Raw genomic sequence first — 16761 nt, 5'->3', positions numbered from 1 at the left:
GGGCAGAATAAAAAGGGATGGTTTTTGTAAGAAATGCAATTAAACGTTATTGACAAGATTAAGATCTTCAATTAACACATAAAAAAAGTTTTGTTACGATTGAAAAGGCAACCCTGCTTAAAAAATACGATAGAATTCGATAAGAAACGGTAAAACTAATTGCCGATTTCAATCGTTTTCTATCAGTCCTATCTACATCAAGTTGAAGTGATGATAGAGTTTCTATATCTAATGTAATCTGAACCTATCATGTTGTTGCTTTATCGTAATAATACGATAGAAATTTAATCTATACCTATATGTATTTTCATATAAGCAGTACGTCTATGTATGGTAATATGAAATTCACGTTCTATTACGTATATGATGCTATATGATTCTATATGAATCATATTTTTACATGTATTAATATGAAAATGCGTAATAGGAATCGAATCGTTTTCTATTGTCACCAACTTATTAGGGAAGAATATGAAATACACGATAACCTTGTTATATGGCTTAATAACAAATGGTTTTCCTAACAATTATCATGAATTTAAGGATGTATTGCACGTACATTTCCCACCGAGAATCTGATGTGATTCGAATTTGAGTGCTTTGACACGAGAATAAAAACTGAAAAAAATCGACGTCTTGGAAGATAGGAAGAATGTTTATTTTTAATAATCATGCCAAAAAGTTACTAATAAATGAATTAAAAAAAATTATTTTACATATTCGATAGAAAACTTTCATATGAAATGAAGTCTCTAATTTTTCCGATAAAAAAAAGTATTCTTAATATGTCCAAGATGCTGATTTTTGTCAATTTTTTCCCTTATCGCAAGATACTCAACGAAATCAATCTTTTGGTTGAGAATTTATGTACAATGCATTCTTAATACAGTTAACTAGCGATCAATTTGTCGTGTCATGCATAAAGTCATCCTGTATAATATGCAATAATAAACCTATTAAAAACGATAAACAATTGATCTGCTTCTTTTTGCATAAAACGATAGAAATTGTATAGGAAATATTAGATAACAAATCCAAATTTTACGAACCAAAAACACGATTGCATTAGATAGGATTTTTTTTAAATCGTTTTCTATCGTTTTTTTTAAGCAGGGAAATTAAAGCAATGTAACGCGGTCTCAATGGGTCATAGGTCACACACACATAGGAGTAGTTCACCCCTTAAACGAGGTTTTCCGAAAAACGCAAAGATATGTATCTCCTATTTTTTCGAAGTTTTTCAAATGTAATTGGTTTCATTAAAATTCGCTTGAAAAGTTTTTGTTATAATAAGTTTGAATGTTACAAACCCCTATAAATTTTAAGGAATTTACCCCATCAGATCCGAACATAATGCATATATCATAATTCGCCATGAGCATTATTCTCCAATTGATTTCATTTAAATATCTTGAATGGAAATACATATGCAAAACTTCAAAAATCGTCCTGTAGGTACCCAACTTTGGGGGTTGATTTCACCCCCTTAAACCGTTTTTCCGCAGATAAAAAGAAAATACGTGTCACTTACATTTCAATGGAGAAAAGCATATCTCAGCACGAACTAAATCGAAGGGGGGCAGCTTTGCAAGGTTTCCTTGTAAGAGGACTACAATCTCAAGGCTGCTGGCCAGCTTTTGTATGTTTGCACACAACATGGGGAGTGATGATATGAAGCGAAGAAAGCTTTACAACCATATCAGATCAACCATTTATAGTTTTTGCAATCTTAATGCCAAATTCGTGTTTCCTCTAATCAAAAACCCTTATATACCGACTACCTCAAAATAATGCAGTTTTTTGCGATACCGTAGTTTACAAACTTTGATGTAATAGAACACGCCTAGCAGTTTTTGCCAGGACACACTTGATGCGTTATTATGCACGTGCCAGTCAAGTGATTAGTCGTATATAATAACAGTCTTATTTTTCATTTCGTAATTATTTTGGAAGATATTTTCACTCATTATTCCACAGGCACAGTGGAACCTTGATTAACAATTAAAATGTGCGGAACTAGAAAGTATCGCAGATATATGATAATTATGAATAATCCAGCCAAATCCAAATTATAAATTATATAAACACTGTATCTAGTTACAGAAAATTATACTGTTTAAGTTTGAACGTAAGTTTAGTTACACTTAGAATGAGGTTCGCTGAGCTGAGATTTAAATTTGAGCGGTAAAACTAGGTTTTAATGATATACATATATATAAACTAGTAAATCTTAACATCCTTTGTTTTCCGATTTGCAATATCATGCAAGTTCTAATTAACAGTGCATCTATTGCACGCATTATAGAACGCACAGAGTACGGCGAGTTAAGTATACCGACTAATATCGCGGGTAGCCCGGTTAACCTTTTGAACGCAGACCTCTTCAAATTTAAACGCTTATCAGACCTATATATAAGTAAGAAAATGAAGAAACGTACCACCCCTGATGAATTCTGTTGGCAAATCCGCCAATGGGTACCATTTCTTTGTCCGAAAATCAAAGCATTCTACACTTTTAGCAGCTTTTGGTAAACTACCACCAACTACTACTAGCAATTTTGGTAGCTCGTGAGGTACTCTAGATTTGGTCCTTGATGTCTCAAACAGAGATTCTCCTGCTTCTTTGAATAACTGATATTTCAAAGCTTCTATCAAGTAGTCTTGAACTGCAAAATAACGTATTTTATTTTATAAGACTCAGAATTTAAAAAATTTAGTGATTATTTCTCACTAATTTACTTACACTGTGAACTCGCTTTGATCATCTTCTCTTCCCACACTCTTTCCAACAGATACTTGTGGGACATCAGCGGTAGCCGTACTTGTTCAATTAATAATGTTAGACATTCCTCTCTCTTCTCTTTGTCATGATTAATCCACAATATCACGGAATCGAACACGATTTCCTCAGAAGGAACTGCAAGACGGTCATTAGAAATAAGTTTCAGTAGTGTTTGTGCAGGCAATGAAAGAAACTCTTCATACTGTATAACATCTCTGTAAGAATTATTATTTCATGGTACTTCTAACTCTATAGATTTATATGGCAATTTAAAATAGGTGCAGTTCTTACGAGAAATAATGCTCAATGTAACCATTTGTTTGAGCGAGAAGTTCAAAACAGTCATATTGATTAGCAAATGCTCTTATTCCCAGACAGTTGGAAGGATGTAATTGTCTCAAGAGAAAGTCACTACATGCATTGACGGCAACAGTTAGTTGTAGGAGATTCGCAACTGCCAGTAAAGACTGTACGTTACATTCGGTTATGTGAATTTGGGTGGAATATATAAAATTGATCAAAAGCTTCAGAATAGCATGATTTATTCCATTAAGCATGATACGGTTCTCTTCATTTTTACCAAAGTTCCCAAACATTGCGTAAAAATAAGGACTGCATGCGCTTAAGATCATTTTATGAGCTGTTATTTCCAACCCATCATCAGTCACCAAGGTTACGTCACTCATCATATTTATCCTATGGAATATAGTTGTTCTCTTAAATCTGTATTATTTTGAACCCTTCGAAGCATACATTTTTCTAATGATTGGATTTTTATGAAATTTGGTATATACAGATTTTTGGGGTCGCTGATTAGGAATCCGTTAACAAATTTTCAAAATTCAAAATGACGGATTCAAGAAAGCGGCTGCCGAAATGAAAAACCGCGGTAATATTGGTGAAAATATAAATTTGGGTAGGTTTTCGGGCTCACTGATTATGGATGTAAAATTGAAATTTGATCATTCAAAAATTCACTCATTCTTGGCACGATCCAGAACTAAGGGCGTGCCGAGTTCTAACTCCACTTTCTTTTTGTGATTTTGAAATATTTTTTTTGATTTTCATGATTGTGAAAAGTATGGAATCTATACCAGGGATTCGTAATCAGCGACCCCAAGAACTCCCAGATATACATTTTCGTGAGATTACATCGTTTTTCGATCTCGAGTTCGCCATATTGGATCCACCGTTTTGAATTTCTGAATTTTTAGTTCCGATTCGTAATAAACGATCCAAAAAACCTCTAAGAACTAAGTCTCGAGCAAATATGCATAATCGCGTCGTAGAAAATACATTTTTTGTAAATAAGACTGATTTCCACGATTTGCTTATTTATGACTCTATGGTAATCAACGCACCATGCTTCAAAGGGTTAACATGAAAGCTCATAACGGAAAAAAATCTTTAAACTCGATAATTTAAAAGTAATAAAATATTTCTCCATGTGTCACAAGTAAAATTGTAACTCAATTCATGCTTGATTATAAAGTTAAATTAAATTTTTTATTTTGTTATATTTAATTCTCTATAAGAAACTAATTCAATAATAATATCTAATGGTATAGAAAATCTTTAACGAAAAAAGATTGAGTCGCAAACTTGATCAGTACCCTACGTATCGGCTACGTACATACACACATAGATCAAATATCTAAGCATGTATTGCTGTGCACGTGCATTCTATTAGCGCCAATATTGCTGAACGTTTTCTACTGGATATTGGCTTGTAATAAAATACACACTTTGATGTAGGATGTGTGCATACTCATGTAGTGAATAGTTAGCAAAAAAATAAATATTAAGATAGAGAAATGTTTCCCAACCATAATAATTTTATTAGAATTGTGAAATGAAAATGAAAATTGATAAAAATTGGCATTACTTTTGCATTTCATTTATGATATCAAAAGCCCTATTAGCAAGATGACTGCTCCTGTATATTGGTATTTCCTCTCCATTATGTCTGGTTACATATCTGTCGAAACTTGGATCGAAAGAATGCTCTACAAGTGAATGCAACTGTGGCCAACTGAAAAATCAACACCATAAGTGAGTACTACATGTAAAATGTATCAACAACAAAAGTACTTCATATATTGACAAAAATTGTTACACAAAATACTGTCATCATATTTTTAACACAAAAAGTTTAAGGTTGGTAGGTATAGTCAAAGTGATAAGTGGCTCAAATTTTCAAAGAATATTTATCAATATACATTATAAAAATGTCTAGATGGTATTTTATATATTTACAATATCTTAAACAAAAATCAAAGATATCATCTGCACCAATTAGCAGTGGCAACCAAAGATTTAAACATTAAAAAAAATTGGACATATATTGCAGTAATCCTACTACTGAGTCTATCATGCACTCCTGCTTATACCATTATAATTCTGAAATGTTTCTTTAATCCTCTATATAGTTTTAATTCTCTGAACGTGTTTCAAGAACTTATAAAAGTTTTAAATCTCATATTAAATCTTCCTATTTACTTTTTGATTATTGAAATTGAAATAATATTTAATCTATCAATACTTTATCAGTTGTAGTAACTAATTGTTATAAATTACCCTCTAAACAAATGTTTACTTAACAGTTACAAATATTTATAATGATTTTATATTTATTTTTTCATATCACTGGTAGCTTTTCCATAAAATTATAAATTAAAGTTTGCACGATTGCATAATATAGCTATTTCCAACCACCTTACCAATTCCATGTTAAGTTCATTCTCCTATACTATCAGCCATAAGTAGATCAGATTTTAAATATCTAATACCCTTAATTTGTCATATTGTATACAATTTTCCACACAGATTCTATGAAAAAAAGTTACTGTAGGTGTTCATTATGTGTTACAATTCTTACCTGCCATTCTTTTCTTGATTGTTGCCCTTATTGTTCATATTTAGATTTTCATTTTGATCTGTTTCATCCATTTGTGCTTTTTACTATTGTAACCTCGTCGTCTCTCAAAGTGGATGGTTGTGCAAAAAATCAGTCTGTTTTACATACACTCGTTTGATAGTAGCTGTTTTTATGTAATTATTGGATTATGAAAAAGACAATTAAGAAAAAATATATACAAAAATATAGTTGATCCACTAGCAAAATAGTTTAAAGCGACAAATGGAAAAACACAAGGCTCGTAGTAAAATTTCCAGTTATCAATGCTTTTTTGGTAATGTGTGATAAATAAATAGAAATTCATTACCTTCGTCAAAAGAGCTTTGATAATTAGGAAATTTTGCTAAGAGAATCACTAGCACGAAACACGTGTTCCCACCTATCAGTTTAAACTGTTTTACACGTGAACAAACTAGAAGTCACATGATAATAAATATACTTTCTACTGTTCAATGAAGAAAATACGATTACCAAGGAAAACTGATTTTTGTTTAGCATTATTGGATAATGAATGACGAAAATTTCAAAACGATTATCATGAAGATTGAGTAGGCTACCGATCCGTTAATTCCCGGTTTTTCGCGCTCGCTAACCTATATCCCGGCTGAGCCCCCAATTATTGTAGGATCTTTTATATAGGTATAGATAGGGAAGGCGCGAAATCACTGCTCTCGTAACTTGGAGGTTTCTCTTTTTATTTTGTCCGGCCTTTACAACGTCGTGTCCATTCCTGCCCGTACATCTTTCTCCTATATCCATCCATCCACACGCATACACACCGAGACATTCGCTTCTATAAGCCTAGGATGAGCAGCCTAGGCTTGTCTATTATTGTTTTTCTTTTTCATCTACTTGAATCCTACAATATTCTAAGTAATTCAGTCGAGAATGAAGTTTAACTAAATGTGAAACTGTACTGTACCGTGAATTAAAGAACAATCAAATTATTTAATCTGATTAAAATATCATAGATACTTGCATAATTGTACAGAATGAAATAACGAGCGACACACAACTAACAGAATATGAAAGACCGTTACAGTCACAGGTTCAAATGCGATAGAGAAAGGGTTTTTCCCTTTTCTTTTTTCGATTATCCCATATCGAAACAGAGAGGAAGTGCCAGAAAGGAACCAATAACGATGTAATGCTGATAAATAGTACGAGTATTCCTATTCGTCGAGCCGCTCTGTGTTTAGTTGCAACATTGCATCGGCGCTGGACTACTCACTGTAGCCGCAGAAAGTGTAATATAGGCTGGCTGCACACGAGCAGCAAATGGACGCGAAGACGCGGCGTCCATTGGACGCTGCGTTCAGAGTGTTTTGGGAGAATGGTGCAGTGGCAGGCAACATTACGATTTTTCCGGCGCCTTAATTTGATTGTTGTTTTGAGTAATAATTCTGACATGGAACAAAAAAGTATATACATATGTCTTATAGGTCTAACTCATGCAGTTTCCGAGATATATTGATTTTTAACCAACCTAAAGAACTTAAAGAACCCATTAAAGCATTGATCAATGCGTAAGTAAATTTGCTCACTTCACTCGCTCGCCGACGATTCTTATTTATCTAAAACACCATGAGGATCCCTTATTTTATTTTTATTATAAATTATATTATTATTATATTATTATATTTATATTATATTATTATATAATATTATGTTATTATATTGTTTTATTTTTTTTTCATAAATAAAATCGTAGGAATAAAAATCGAGGAGTGGGAAAATGAGAATCTAGTCATAGTCATAAAAAATCAATATATCTCGGAAACTGCAAGAGTTAGACCTATAAGACATACATATTTTTTTGATCCACGTGAGAAGTACTACCAGAGATGAGTAGAGTACTACCCACAGCAAAAGTCAAATTAAGACGCTGGAGAAATCGTAATCTCCCCCAGCGGTAAGGCGTCACGTGTGCATTATACCATTCTCCCAAAACACTCTGTGGACGCAGCGTCTCCAGTGGATGCAGGATGCAATGGACGCTGCGTCCTCTCGTCCATTCGCCGCTCGTGTGCACCCAAGCTAAAGTAGGACGAACACTCATGAAAGAAGTGGTAGGGATCGATTGTGTAAATCAAATGTAGTAAAAATGCTAAGAGTAAATAGCTCTTAGCCAATCGCGTGTTAGATTTAAAAGGAGACAAGCACAACGATTGGCTAACAGCTATTCACTTTTCGTATTTTCACTATATTTGAGTTACACAATCGACCCCCTTATGTCCGCATCACGATCTTGTATACAGGTCTGGGCACTTCCCTATCCTCACCATGTTGTAGATCGTAACCGTAACGTGGACAATCTTGTCCGCAAGCGCTAGTGTCGAGAATGCACGCATGCGCATCCGTAAATTCACTGCAACCTCTTATCTCTGATTCAAAAGAAAAGTTACACACAAAAAACCGATGCAATGCCAATTAAATAAAATTTAAGAATCTAATTTTAAAGTTAGACAAATAAAGAATTGATGATTTAAAAAACTGAAGTTAAATGGACCAATTCACCTAAAAGTCATGAAAATTAAATGATGCTATAACTGCGTATATACTGAAAACTTTTAACTTGATGAAAATACCTCTGGACAAGTACAAAAAGTGAAATATCTGCAGAAGTAGAATTTTTTTCGTAGCTAAGTTCAATAGTATAAATATTTTCTCTCTTTTGCACTTGTTGAATTTATGTTGCATATGAAATATATGAAATTGGTTCTACAAGGTCCAATTCTCTTTGTAAAAAGACTTTCTCCGGTTTTAGTGTAGGAATTTTCAATGAAAAATCTTTCACAGGAGATATACTAACGTATACAGTCAATTTTTGCTTGTATCGTAACTTTTTTACTGAATTTATTTGTAACTCCTGTGAGATTTTCAAATGCAAATTCCTACCATTGTGATTCAAGCAGGCACGATGCACTTTTTGGTCATTCTTGCTTCTTTCAATTACAATCACAGTATATATTACACATTACGAACAAAGCTGCAGGTCACGTATTCAAAAAAAAGATAACTGCGCACGCGTAGTGGTACCACGTGATTCGCATTCTCAACACTAACGCCTCTGGCGGTAGATCCACCTTAAGGTTACGCGTTTTTCGCCTAAGTGCCCAGACCTGTATACAAGACCGTGTGTCGAATAAATTGATAAAATGGCGAAGACTTTATTTCCGGCAATTAAATTTAATTATTAAATACATAGTTAACTTCAATACTTATACCTCAAATCTAGACACACTAATGATATATTGGTAAAGAAAAAGTAATTATGTCACCAAGAACAATGTCCAACACACATTTTGGCAATTTGTAGTATAGGTTAACGCTTGTGCACCAGGAAAATATTGTTTTAAAACTGTTAAACGTAAAATCCCATTTTCGTTTAATGGCAGAGACAACAGTCTCTCGTTGTGTCAAATTTTTACTTTTTTTTGCATTCATTCTAATACAACCACAGTGAATAATATCTAGCACCAAGAATACAACCTGGGACATACTGATAAAACGGGCCCAACCTAATAGGATTTGTGTCTTTTTCTGACGACTGCCATAAAGTTCGTTTCAGGTCTAGAACACATACTCTTTTTAACAATATCCTATGGATGTATCTAGTTTTGAGGTATAACTGTTGAAGTTAACTATTTAATAATTAAATTATTCCACTTTTTCGTGGTGGGGGGTAGTCCCTCTTAAGGTCGGAGCACATAAAATTCCATAAGCCATAAAAGTTAACTATTTAATAATTAAATTATTCCACTTTTTCGTGGTGGGGGGTAGTCCCTCTTAAGGTCGGAGCACATAAAATTCCATAAGCCATAAACGAATGCAGATACATAGCGCATGCGCTCTTCAAAATGTCGAGTTAGCAGTGCGCGTGCGCTATGTCTTCTGTATTCTGCTTACGGTCTATGGAATTTCAACCCACGTAAAAGTCCATAGTCTATAGGACCATTATAGGCATAAAGTGGCATCAACAGACTGTAATAAACGCGAACAAGAAGTGAATAGCATCAGATATTTCGAATATTTCGATGCTATTCACTTCTTGTTCGCGAATATTTCGAATATTTCGATGCTGTTCACTTCTTGTTCGCGTTTATTGCAGTCTGTTGATGCCACTTTAGGCCTATAATGGTCCTATGGACTATGGACTTTTATGTCGGTTGAAACTCCAGAGGCCGTAAGCAGAATGCAGAAAACATAGCGCACGCGCACTGCTAACTCGACATTTGAAGAGCGCATGCGCTATGTATCTGCATTCTGCTTATGGCTTATGGAATTTTATGTGCTCCGGCCTTAAGCGGGACTACCCCCACCACGTTCGTTTCCAGACCTGTATGTAAGACCCCGGTCTGACCTGAAACTCTGGTGGTGGGGGTGGGTCGCTCAGCGATGCCATTCCGAATAGCTGTATAGAGTCGCTGTGATCGAGTAATCGTATGGATGAGGGACGCGGGGAGCCGGGAGGATCACTCCATCTTTGTCCTATTCGTGGTTTCCACGGTGGCATCGCTTGAATGTTGACTATAAGTAGCTACGCGAAACAATTTATAATGTCTAGCAAAAAGCGACATGAATATTGCGAGCTTTTGTTAACTGTCTGCACGATTGCAGGTTATGTTTATCGGCGGTACCCGAAAACAGCGACGCTGTTTGAAACTAAATTCAACCTCAGTAAGCGACCATACCCCCACCACTGAAATTCGAGGAAGTTCCAAGACCTGTATGCAAGACCGTGTGTAAGACCGTGCCAGAGATCACAGAAGTATACTTCAAAGTTTTCTGACAAAACTCGATTTCGAGGTTATGTTGATCAAGCTCATTCGATAGAGTAGCGACCACGGTCTTAAATACAGTTCTGGAAACGAACGCGGTGGAGGTAGTCTCGCTTATAGCCGTATTCATAGTCTGTCCTGATCTCAAGGATGAAAGACGCCTTGATGAAGGCTTCCTTCAATGTTTATAGCGTCTATGTTTCATAGTCACACCTCGGCTCTTCCTTCCAGAAGGACGGTATATTTTAGGGACATGTAATTGCCTATAGTGGCAGGACTGGCCACCACCTCAGTCCCTTTTTGTCTATTCAAACAGCATTTTTTCAAAGAGTTTGAAAAAGGGATCGCGTAGTCTATACTATAAGCCAAGCCAAGATACACCTTAAATTTTCTTTCCAGGTGTTGACTTTACGCAGTCCAGGTAAAATTAAGAAAAAACAACAATGCGTATTTATTTTACGTTTCGACCCTCATTGGGATCATCTTCAGAAAGGTTTTATTACTAGGTAAACATGTATGAACTGTTGAACAATCATTTGTTAGATTCTGTAAAAAATAGTAGGCCAAACCTAAAGCCATAGTTAATAGATCAGCTATGGTTCTTTTTAACTTTTGGCTAATCCTGCCTTTACATGTAACACACAAACTCTTGTTGGTTTAGCCTACTATTTTTTACACAATCTAACAAATGATTGTTCAACAGTTCATACATGTTTACCTAGTAATAAAACATTCCTGAAGATGACCCCAATGAGAGTCGAAACGTAAAAGAAATACGCACTGTCTTTTTTTCATAATTTTACGTGGATTGCATAAGGTCAACACCTGGAAAGAAAATTGATGATTAAAACCAGCCGACAATTTCAATAACTGATAAGATACATCTTTGCTGCCTGAGCTGGGCTAGCTGCTAACTCGGGCCGCTTGTGGCGCTAGACATATCAAACGAAATAGCCAATCACAGTGCAGAAGGTATCCTCAAGGAAACTCGAGACCTCCCTTGAAATAAGGAGGCCAATAAGGCTCCTTGTTCTGTAAAGGAAGGTCTATGAAACGCGAAACGAGGAACAAGGGATCCATATTCCTCAAGGAACGACTATGAATACGGCTATTAGTGTCCAAATTCGGTAACTCCGATTTACGACACAAGGTGCGCCACCCGTACAGGGGTATGCAGAGATGAGTAGGGAGATTGCAGCTCGCCAAAGTTAGCCCCCCCACTTTGACTTTCGATATTTTTCTTTCTACCAATCGATTGGTGGTATTTGGTAGTCCATTCAAAACGTTTGGTGATTTTTGGTTTACTTTTAAAATTTATAACAAATTTTTAGCATTAACATAGCCCCCCTCCCACTTCGACTTTTGACATTTTTCTTTTTATCAATCGATTGGTGGTCGTTTGGTGGTATTTGGTCAGTATTAACTAATCAGTTTAAGACCGTCGTCTAAACATAGCGTTATTTTCCACCGTGGAACACTAGGGCTGCTTGACTATGTTTAAACTCTGCACGGTGGAAACTAAGCTATATGCATAGTTGTATGTACATACATATCGGGTTAAATCTTATCCTATTCAATGCAGGTAAAGAAAGATACCATGATATTCGTAAATACTGAGGATATGATCCAAAATTCACTGTCAGTACTACAAGTATCGTCGTGGTCCCTATTTACCTATACGCAATAGAATGAGATACTACATGTTCGCAATACTGATAGTGAAATTCGGAACGTACCTTGAAAGCTCTGACACATCTCTTCATTGTTGGAGGCAGCCATAAGGAAAGAAAGGAAGGAAGGAAGGAAGGAAGGACCTTAAAAGCTATCTCGTAGTACTTGTAGATGACAGATTTCGGATCTACTTACTACGACAAATCCTAATATTTCCTATATTGTCATAGGATATTGTAGTTTTCAATTAGTGCGTAACATTTGTTGTGCTGGGAGTCTCCTGACCCCATTGAGAAACGCCAGGCCAAGTAGTTCACGCGTGTAGCAATGCGCTAAGTCAGAACTAAAGGCGGCCTGACAACCGAGATGTGGAAATCGAAAAATCGCACAATAATCACTTTTCGGAAGTCCAGCTTATGGCTGCACATCCGAAAATCGACAGTCTACAGTCAAAATCCGAACGGATATAGTGGTCTCGTGGAGTAGACTCGGTACAGGAAATAGGAAGATCGAACGGTGCCTATATTTTCCAAGTCGACGAACGTCGACATACTGTAAAACACACTCTTGATTATTTCAATAAACCTTGTCAGTTTTGTTGTATTCACGTGAGTTCCAACTCCTTAACCGGCAACGATCCCAAAAATACCTTGGCCCTAACCTCTCGAACGAACTCCTTCATCACCCAGACGTTACGGCACAACACATCTAATAGCCATGGCTTCAGTCTGCCCATAGCCACCGAGAAACAAAAACGAAGGAAGAAAACTCAGGTTGGTCAGAGAAATTCGGAACACCCTGTATATAGTAATAGGAACATATAACGGTGTACGTTTATTTATGACATCTCACTCGAGATTACGAATCACAATATTTGCGGACTAGATATCTATTATCGAAAACTGCACTAAGGTTTAAATTTAAACTACACTTGATCAGTGTACCTTGTGAAGTTATATAAACATCATACACTAGAATTCTACACGCAGCTAAGCTAAAATGTAAGTACGATTAATTTTCAGACGTTAAGGATTGAAAATATACACTTCTTTTAACCGATGCTATATTGATTGTAGACACATTTGAGGAACGCCAAAAAAGAAAGAATAATGGCAGTTTTCTTCGACACGGTTCAATGCACAAATCGGTTTAACTGTGGTGTTAGCCAATCAGCAGACACTTGTATTTTGAAGACAAACGCAGTTTATACATTGAACCGCGCTAAAGAAAATGGGCATAAGGCTTCGTCTACAACAGAACATGGTTCGTTGGTTCGTAGAGGTTTGTCGTACGTTTCTGTACTAGAAGCCAATCAGAATTATTGGCTTAGTTTCCACCGTGCAGAGTTTAAACAAAGTCAAGCAGCCCTATTGGTCAATTCCATTCAACCCTTATACGTGATTGGTTAACTCTGTTGAAACTCTGGACGGTGGAAACTAACGCTATGTTTAGACGACGGTCTTAAACCGATTAGTTAATACTGATCAAATACCACCAAACGACCACGATTGGTAAAAAGAAAAATGTCAAAAGTCGAAGTGGGAGGGCTAACTTAATGCTAAAAATTTGTTATGGATTTTGAAAGCAAACCGGAAACCACCAAACGTTTTGAATAGACTACCAAATACCACCAAACGACCACCAATCGATTGGTAAAAAGAAAAATATCGAAAATCAAAGTGGGGGGGCTAACTTTGCGGAGCTAGAGATTGCCAATGGGCCTGTTTTTGGTGGTCTCAATTTTACTCTGGTTTCGGCGCGCCACCTTAGCGGAGGGACCTCGAAGCAGTTCCACGTTTTTGATTGGTCGAGTATATATAGTAATACTACGCGTGAGAATCTGGAGCTGTGTTTTGGTAGAGTCCCTCTAGTAAGAGTCCGGCCAGCACCCGGAAGGGACGCCATATTAAGGGCTTGTTCGGCGCCACCATGACATTGGGCACGGATTTTCAAACTATCAATCTTTACCATCAAGAGACTCGGTCGAGTCGCGCGCCAAGTACAGGCAACCCGCCGTACAGGGCTTATCACTACCTACACTACACAATGCGAATCTCTCCCATATACGTATTTACACACACGATTCTATTCCGGAAAGAGCCCATAATATGACGGAGCGAATCACTAACAAGCCCCACCGTTGGCCGGACTCTTACTAGAGGGACTCTATGTTTTGGCGCGTCGACGCACCACCTGAACGAGACTCTCGAACTAGTTCCACGTTTTTGATTGGTCGAATGAATTCGTGTGTTCCTCGAGATCCACGATTTTAAATTGGGTGACACTCAAATAGGGAGACTTGTATCCACCTTTTTTTTACAGGATATTACATAAACCGTAGTAATAAGGTAGTCAATACCCTTAATATCCATACGAAGTTCTGGAAATAATAGAGTAAGGAAATAAAACTTTAAACAAACCCTCGAACGTGAGTAACTCCAGAAATATAAGTTTATTAAATAATATATCATGATTCGCTGGCACACGTGCTTGGCGCTGAGTTAACGTCCGAGAGTCTCAGGTTCAAAACTCATGAATTATCTCTTTTTTTTAATTTTTAACTATGCTAATTGGTTCACCTAATTAACTGAAGATTAATTAAATACATGATTATATTAGTCTACAAATATTGTATTATATTACATCGTATACATGCAGTAAATTGGTAAATGAATCGGCGAACGTTTCTTCCTCTCGAGAGCTTACCTGTGACAAACACCTATCTTACGCTGTTTCATGTTTTAATAGCATAAGTAATATTCAGACGGATAAGGAAGGCATTACGAAAAATTACCAAATACAAAATTGCACTTATAAATCTTGGGCATAAAATGATGAACATATAAAAATGAAATATAAAAATGAGATTTTTTTCCCATTGCTGTCAATTTTTCTCTTACATCTTCATGAGAGTCTGTGTCGCAACAAGTGAAGCTACTCACTTCCACCAGCTATGGATTATGATATGCGAAGAATACGCATTGGGCGCGTTGGCAACGATTCAGCTTCGTAATCGTAAAGTGCCGGGTTCGCGTTTAGAGACGAAAACTTTTTTTTTCTTCATTTCTTTTTTGTTTAATTTTTTTTAAGAGGCAATGCCACTCTAACGGCTTAAAAATAGGAATATGTGGTCAATTATTATTAAAAAATAGCATATGTAATAGAAAGTTTCTTTAGATAAATTTATTGTACACTGAACATCATTAATGTTGTCCAGCTTGTCGATGCAGTGAGGTGAGGTAAGAGAGAAGGGTGGACAGTGACTGTTTGACGGACGTACCAGGATACGTGCGTGAAACGCAGCTAGCGCTATGGTGCGAGCGAGACGCGAAAGCGTCGTAGGTGCGTCCTTTTCGCACGCATGAGTGGGAGCGAGACGGCAATCCATGAGTCCCATTGAGTCCCACCTGGGAGCTTGGTGGGACATTAGGGCTAGCTAGCCTGGTCGACAACGTAGGAGAAGAAAATGCCCCACCAAGCTCCCTATTGCGAATGAGGGGCCGCATTGCCGTATCCCTTAAACTTGTGCTGTGCAACAAGGATGCGCCGAGCGCGCTCTGGCGTCTCGCTCGCACCGTCGTGCTCTCTGCGTTGCACGCACAGGCAGATATACGTGAGTAGGCACCGCCCAGTCTCCTCTCTTACCTCACTGCACTACGTCAACAAGGTGGACCCATTAATGACGCTCAGTGTACATGATTTTAACACGTTAAACCCGGTGTGAACCACCGGTGGTTCACAGGCATTGCTTTCATCTGGCGGCCTGAACCACCGGTGGTCCACACGTAGTGTGCTCCGTCTGGCGGCGTGGACCTTCGCGCCGCCAGACGAATAAACAACTGATAATCTCGAGCCCCCCGACCATACGGACTTCGAAAAAATGCACCGGGTTGAACGTATTAAGAGTATACTACAATTTTTTTTTTTCAAAATGGTGTCTTCGCAGCTTATTCAACAAAACCTCTTGTTCATAACAGTGTTCTGCGGCTGGATGAATTACTTTTTGGAGGTTTGATCTGAAACAAAAATCCAAATAATTTTCAATTCTATATAAGAATAGCTGCAGAAAGTCTAACCAGAACTTTGATTTTAGACGTGCGCTATTTTTACAAAACACGTCATTTTTTAATTTCCCTACGTATTTCTCTAGCTATTCTTATACAGAACTGAAAAATGTTTGTTTTTTTTTGTTTCGGGTTAAACTTCCAAGGAGTGATTTGTCTGGCCGGAGAACACTGTTCTGAACAAGAGGGTTTCTTGGGTACGCCACCATTTCGAAAAAAAATTAAACAAAAAATTTGTTTAAACTCTTAAAATCATACTGCCTTTCCTTTTTCTCATTTTTGTGTTCCATACTTGAAACGCTTATATTCATTCACTCTATATTTGAAAACGTAGAGCGAACTGATACTCTCAAACTAGAAGAAAGAACTGAAAACGGCTAGCAGAAGCCGCGGGAATGTTTTCAGTTTGCTTGCAACATTGTATGCCTTCATGGGTTCACGGCATCAAGAGACTCGGTCGAGTAATGTAAAAGAGTAGTGAAAACGTTATAAGAAATTTTGAAAATACAATTAAAATGATGGGCCAGTACTAGATCATATAATAGG

The 16761-nt window shown here is 36.8% G+C and overlaps 1 protein-coding gene across 11 annotated transcripts in view; it reads right to left on the bottom strand.

The window, feature by feature from the left end:
- LOC107267657 (kelch-like protein 2) overlaps nt 1-6889 on the bottom strand; it is a 9751-nt gene extending 2862 nt beyond the window's left edge. Inside the window, exons 1-6 of one of the 11 annotated variants that reach the window (XM_015739628.2) lie at nt 6622-6889; nt 5661-5823; nt 4668-4814; nt 3074-3478; nt 2744-2997; nt 2439-2666 (exon numbers count right to left, since the gene is read on the bottom strand). In XM_015739628.2, the coding sequence (XP_015595114.1) occupies nt 2439-2666; nt 2744-2997; nt 3074-3478; nt 4668-4814; nt 5661-5731 (1105 nt within the window). In that variant the 5' untranslated portion in view covers nt 5732-5823; nt 6622-6889. Of the gene's footprint in view, nt 1-2438; nt 2667-2743; nt 2998-3073; nt 3479-4667; nt 4815-5660; nt 5824-6006; nt 6239-6621 lie in introns of those variants that run through there. The other 10 variants (XM_015739629.2, XM_025084990.1, XM_025084991.1 and 7 more) reach the window with 10 other exon arrangements.
- Nucleotides 6890-16761: the final 9872 nt, after the last annotated feature.

Source organism: Cephus cinctus, unplaced genomic scaffold, assembly GCF_000341935.2.
Source record: "Cephus cinctus unplaced genomic scaffold, Ccin1 Ccin1_scaffold0429, whole genome shotgun sequence".
NCBI lineage: Eukaryota > Metazoa > Arthropoda > Insecta > Hymenoptera > Cephidae > Cephus > Cephus cinctus.
This window is presented reverse-complemented; position numbering and strand designations above follow the sequence as displayed.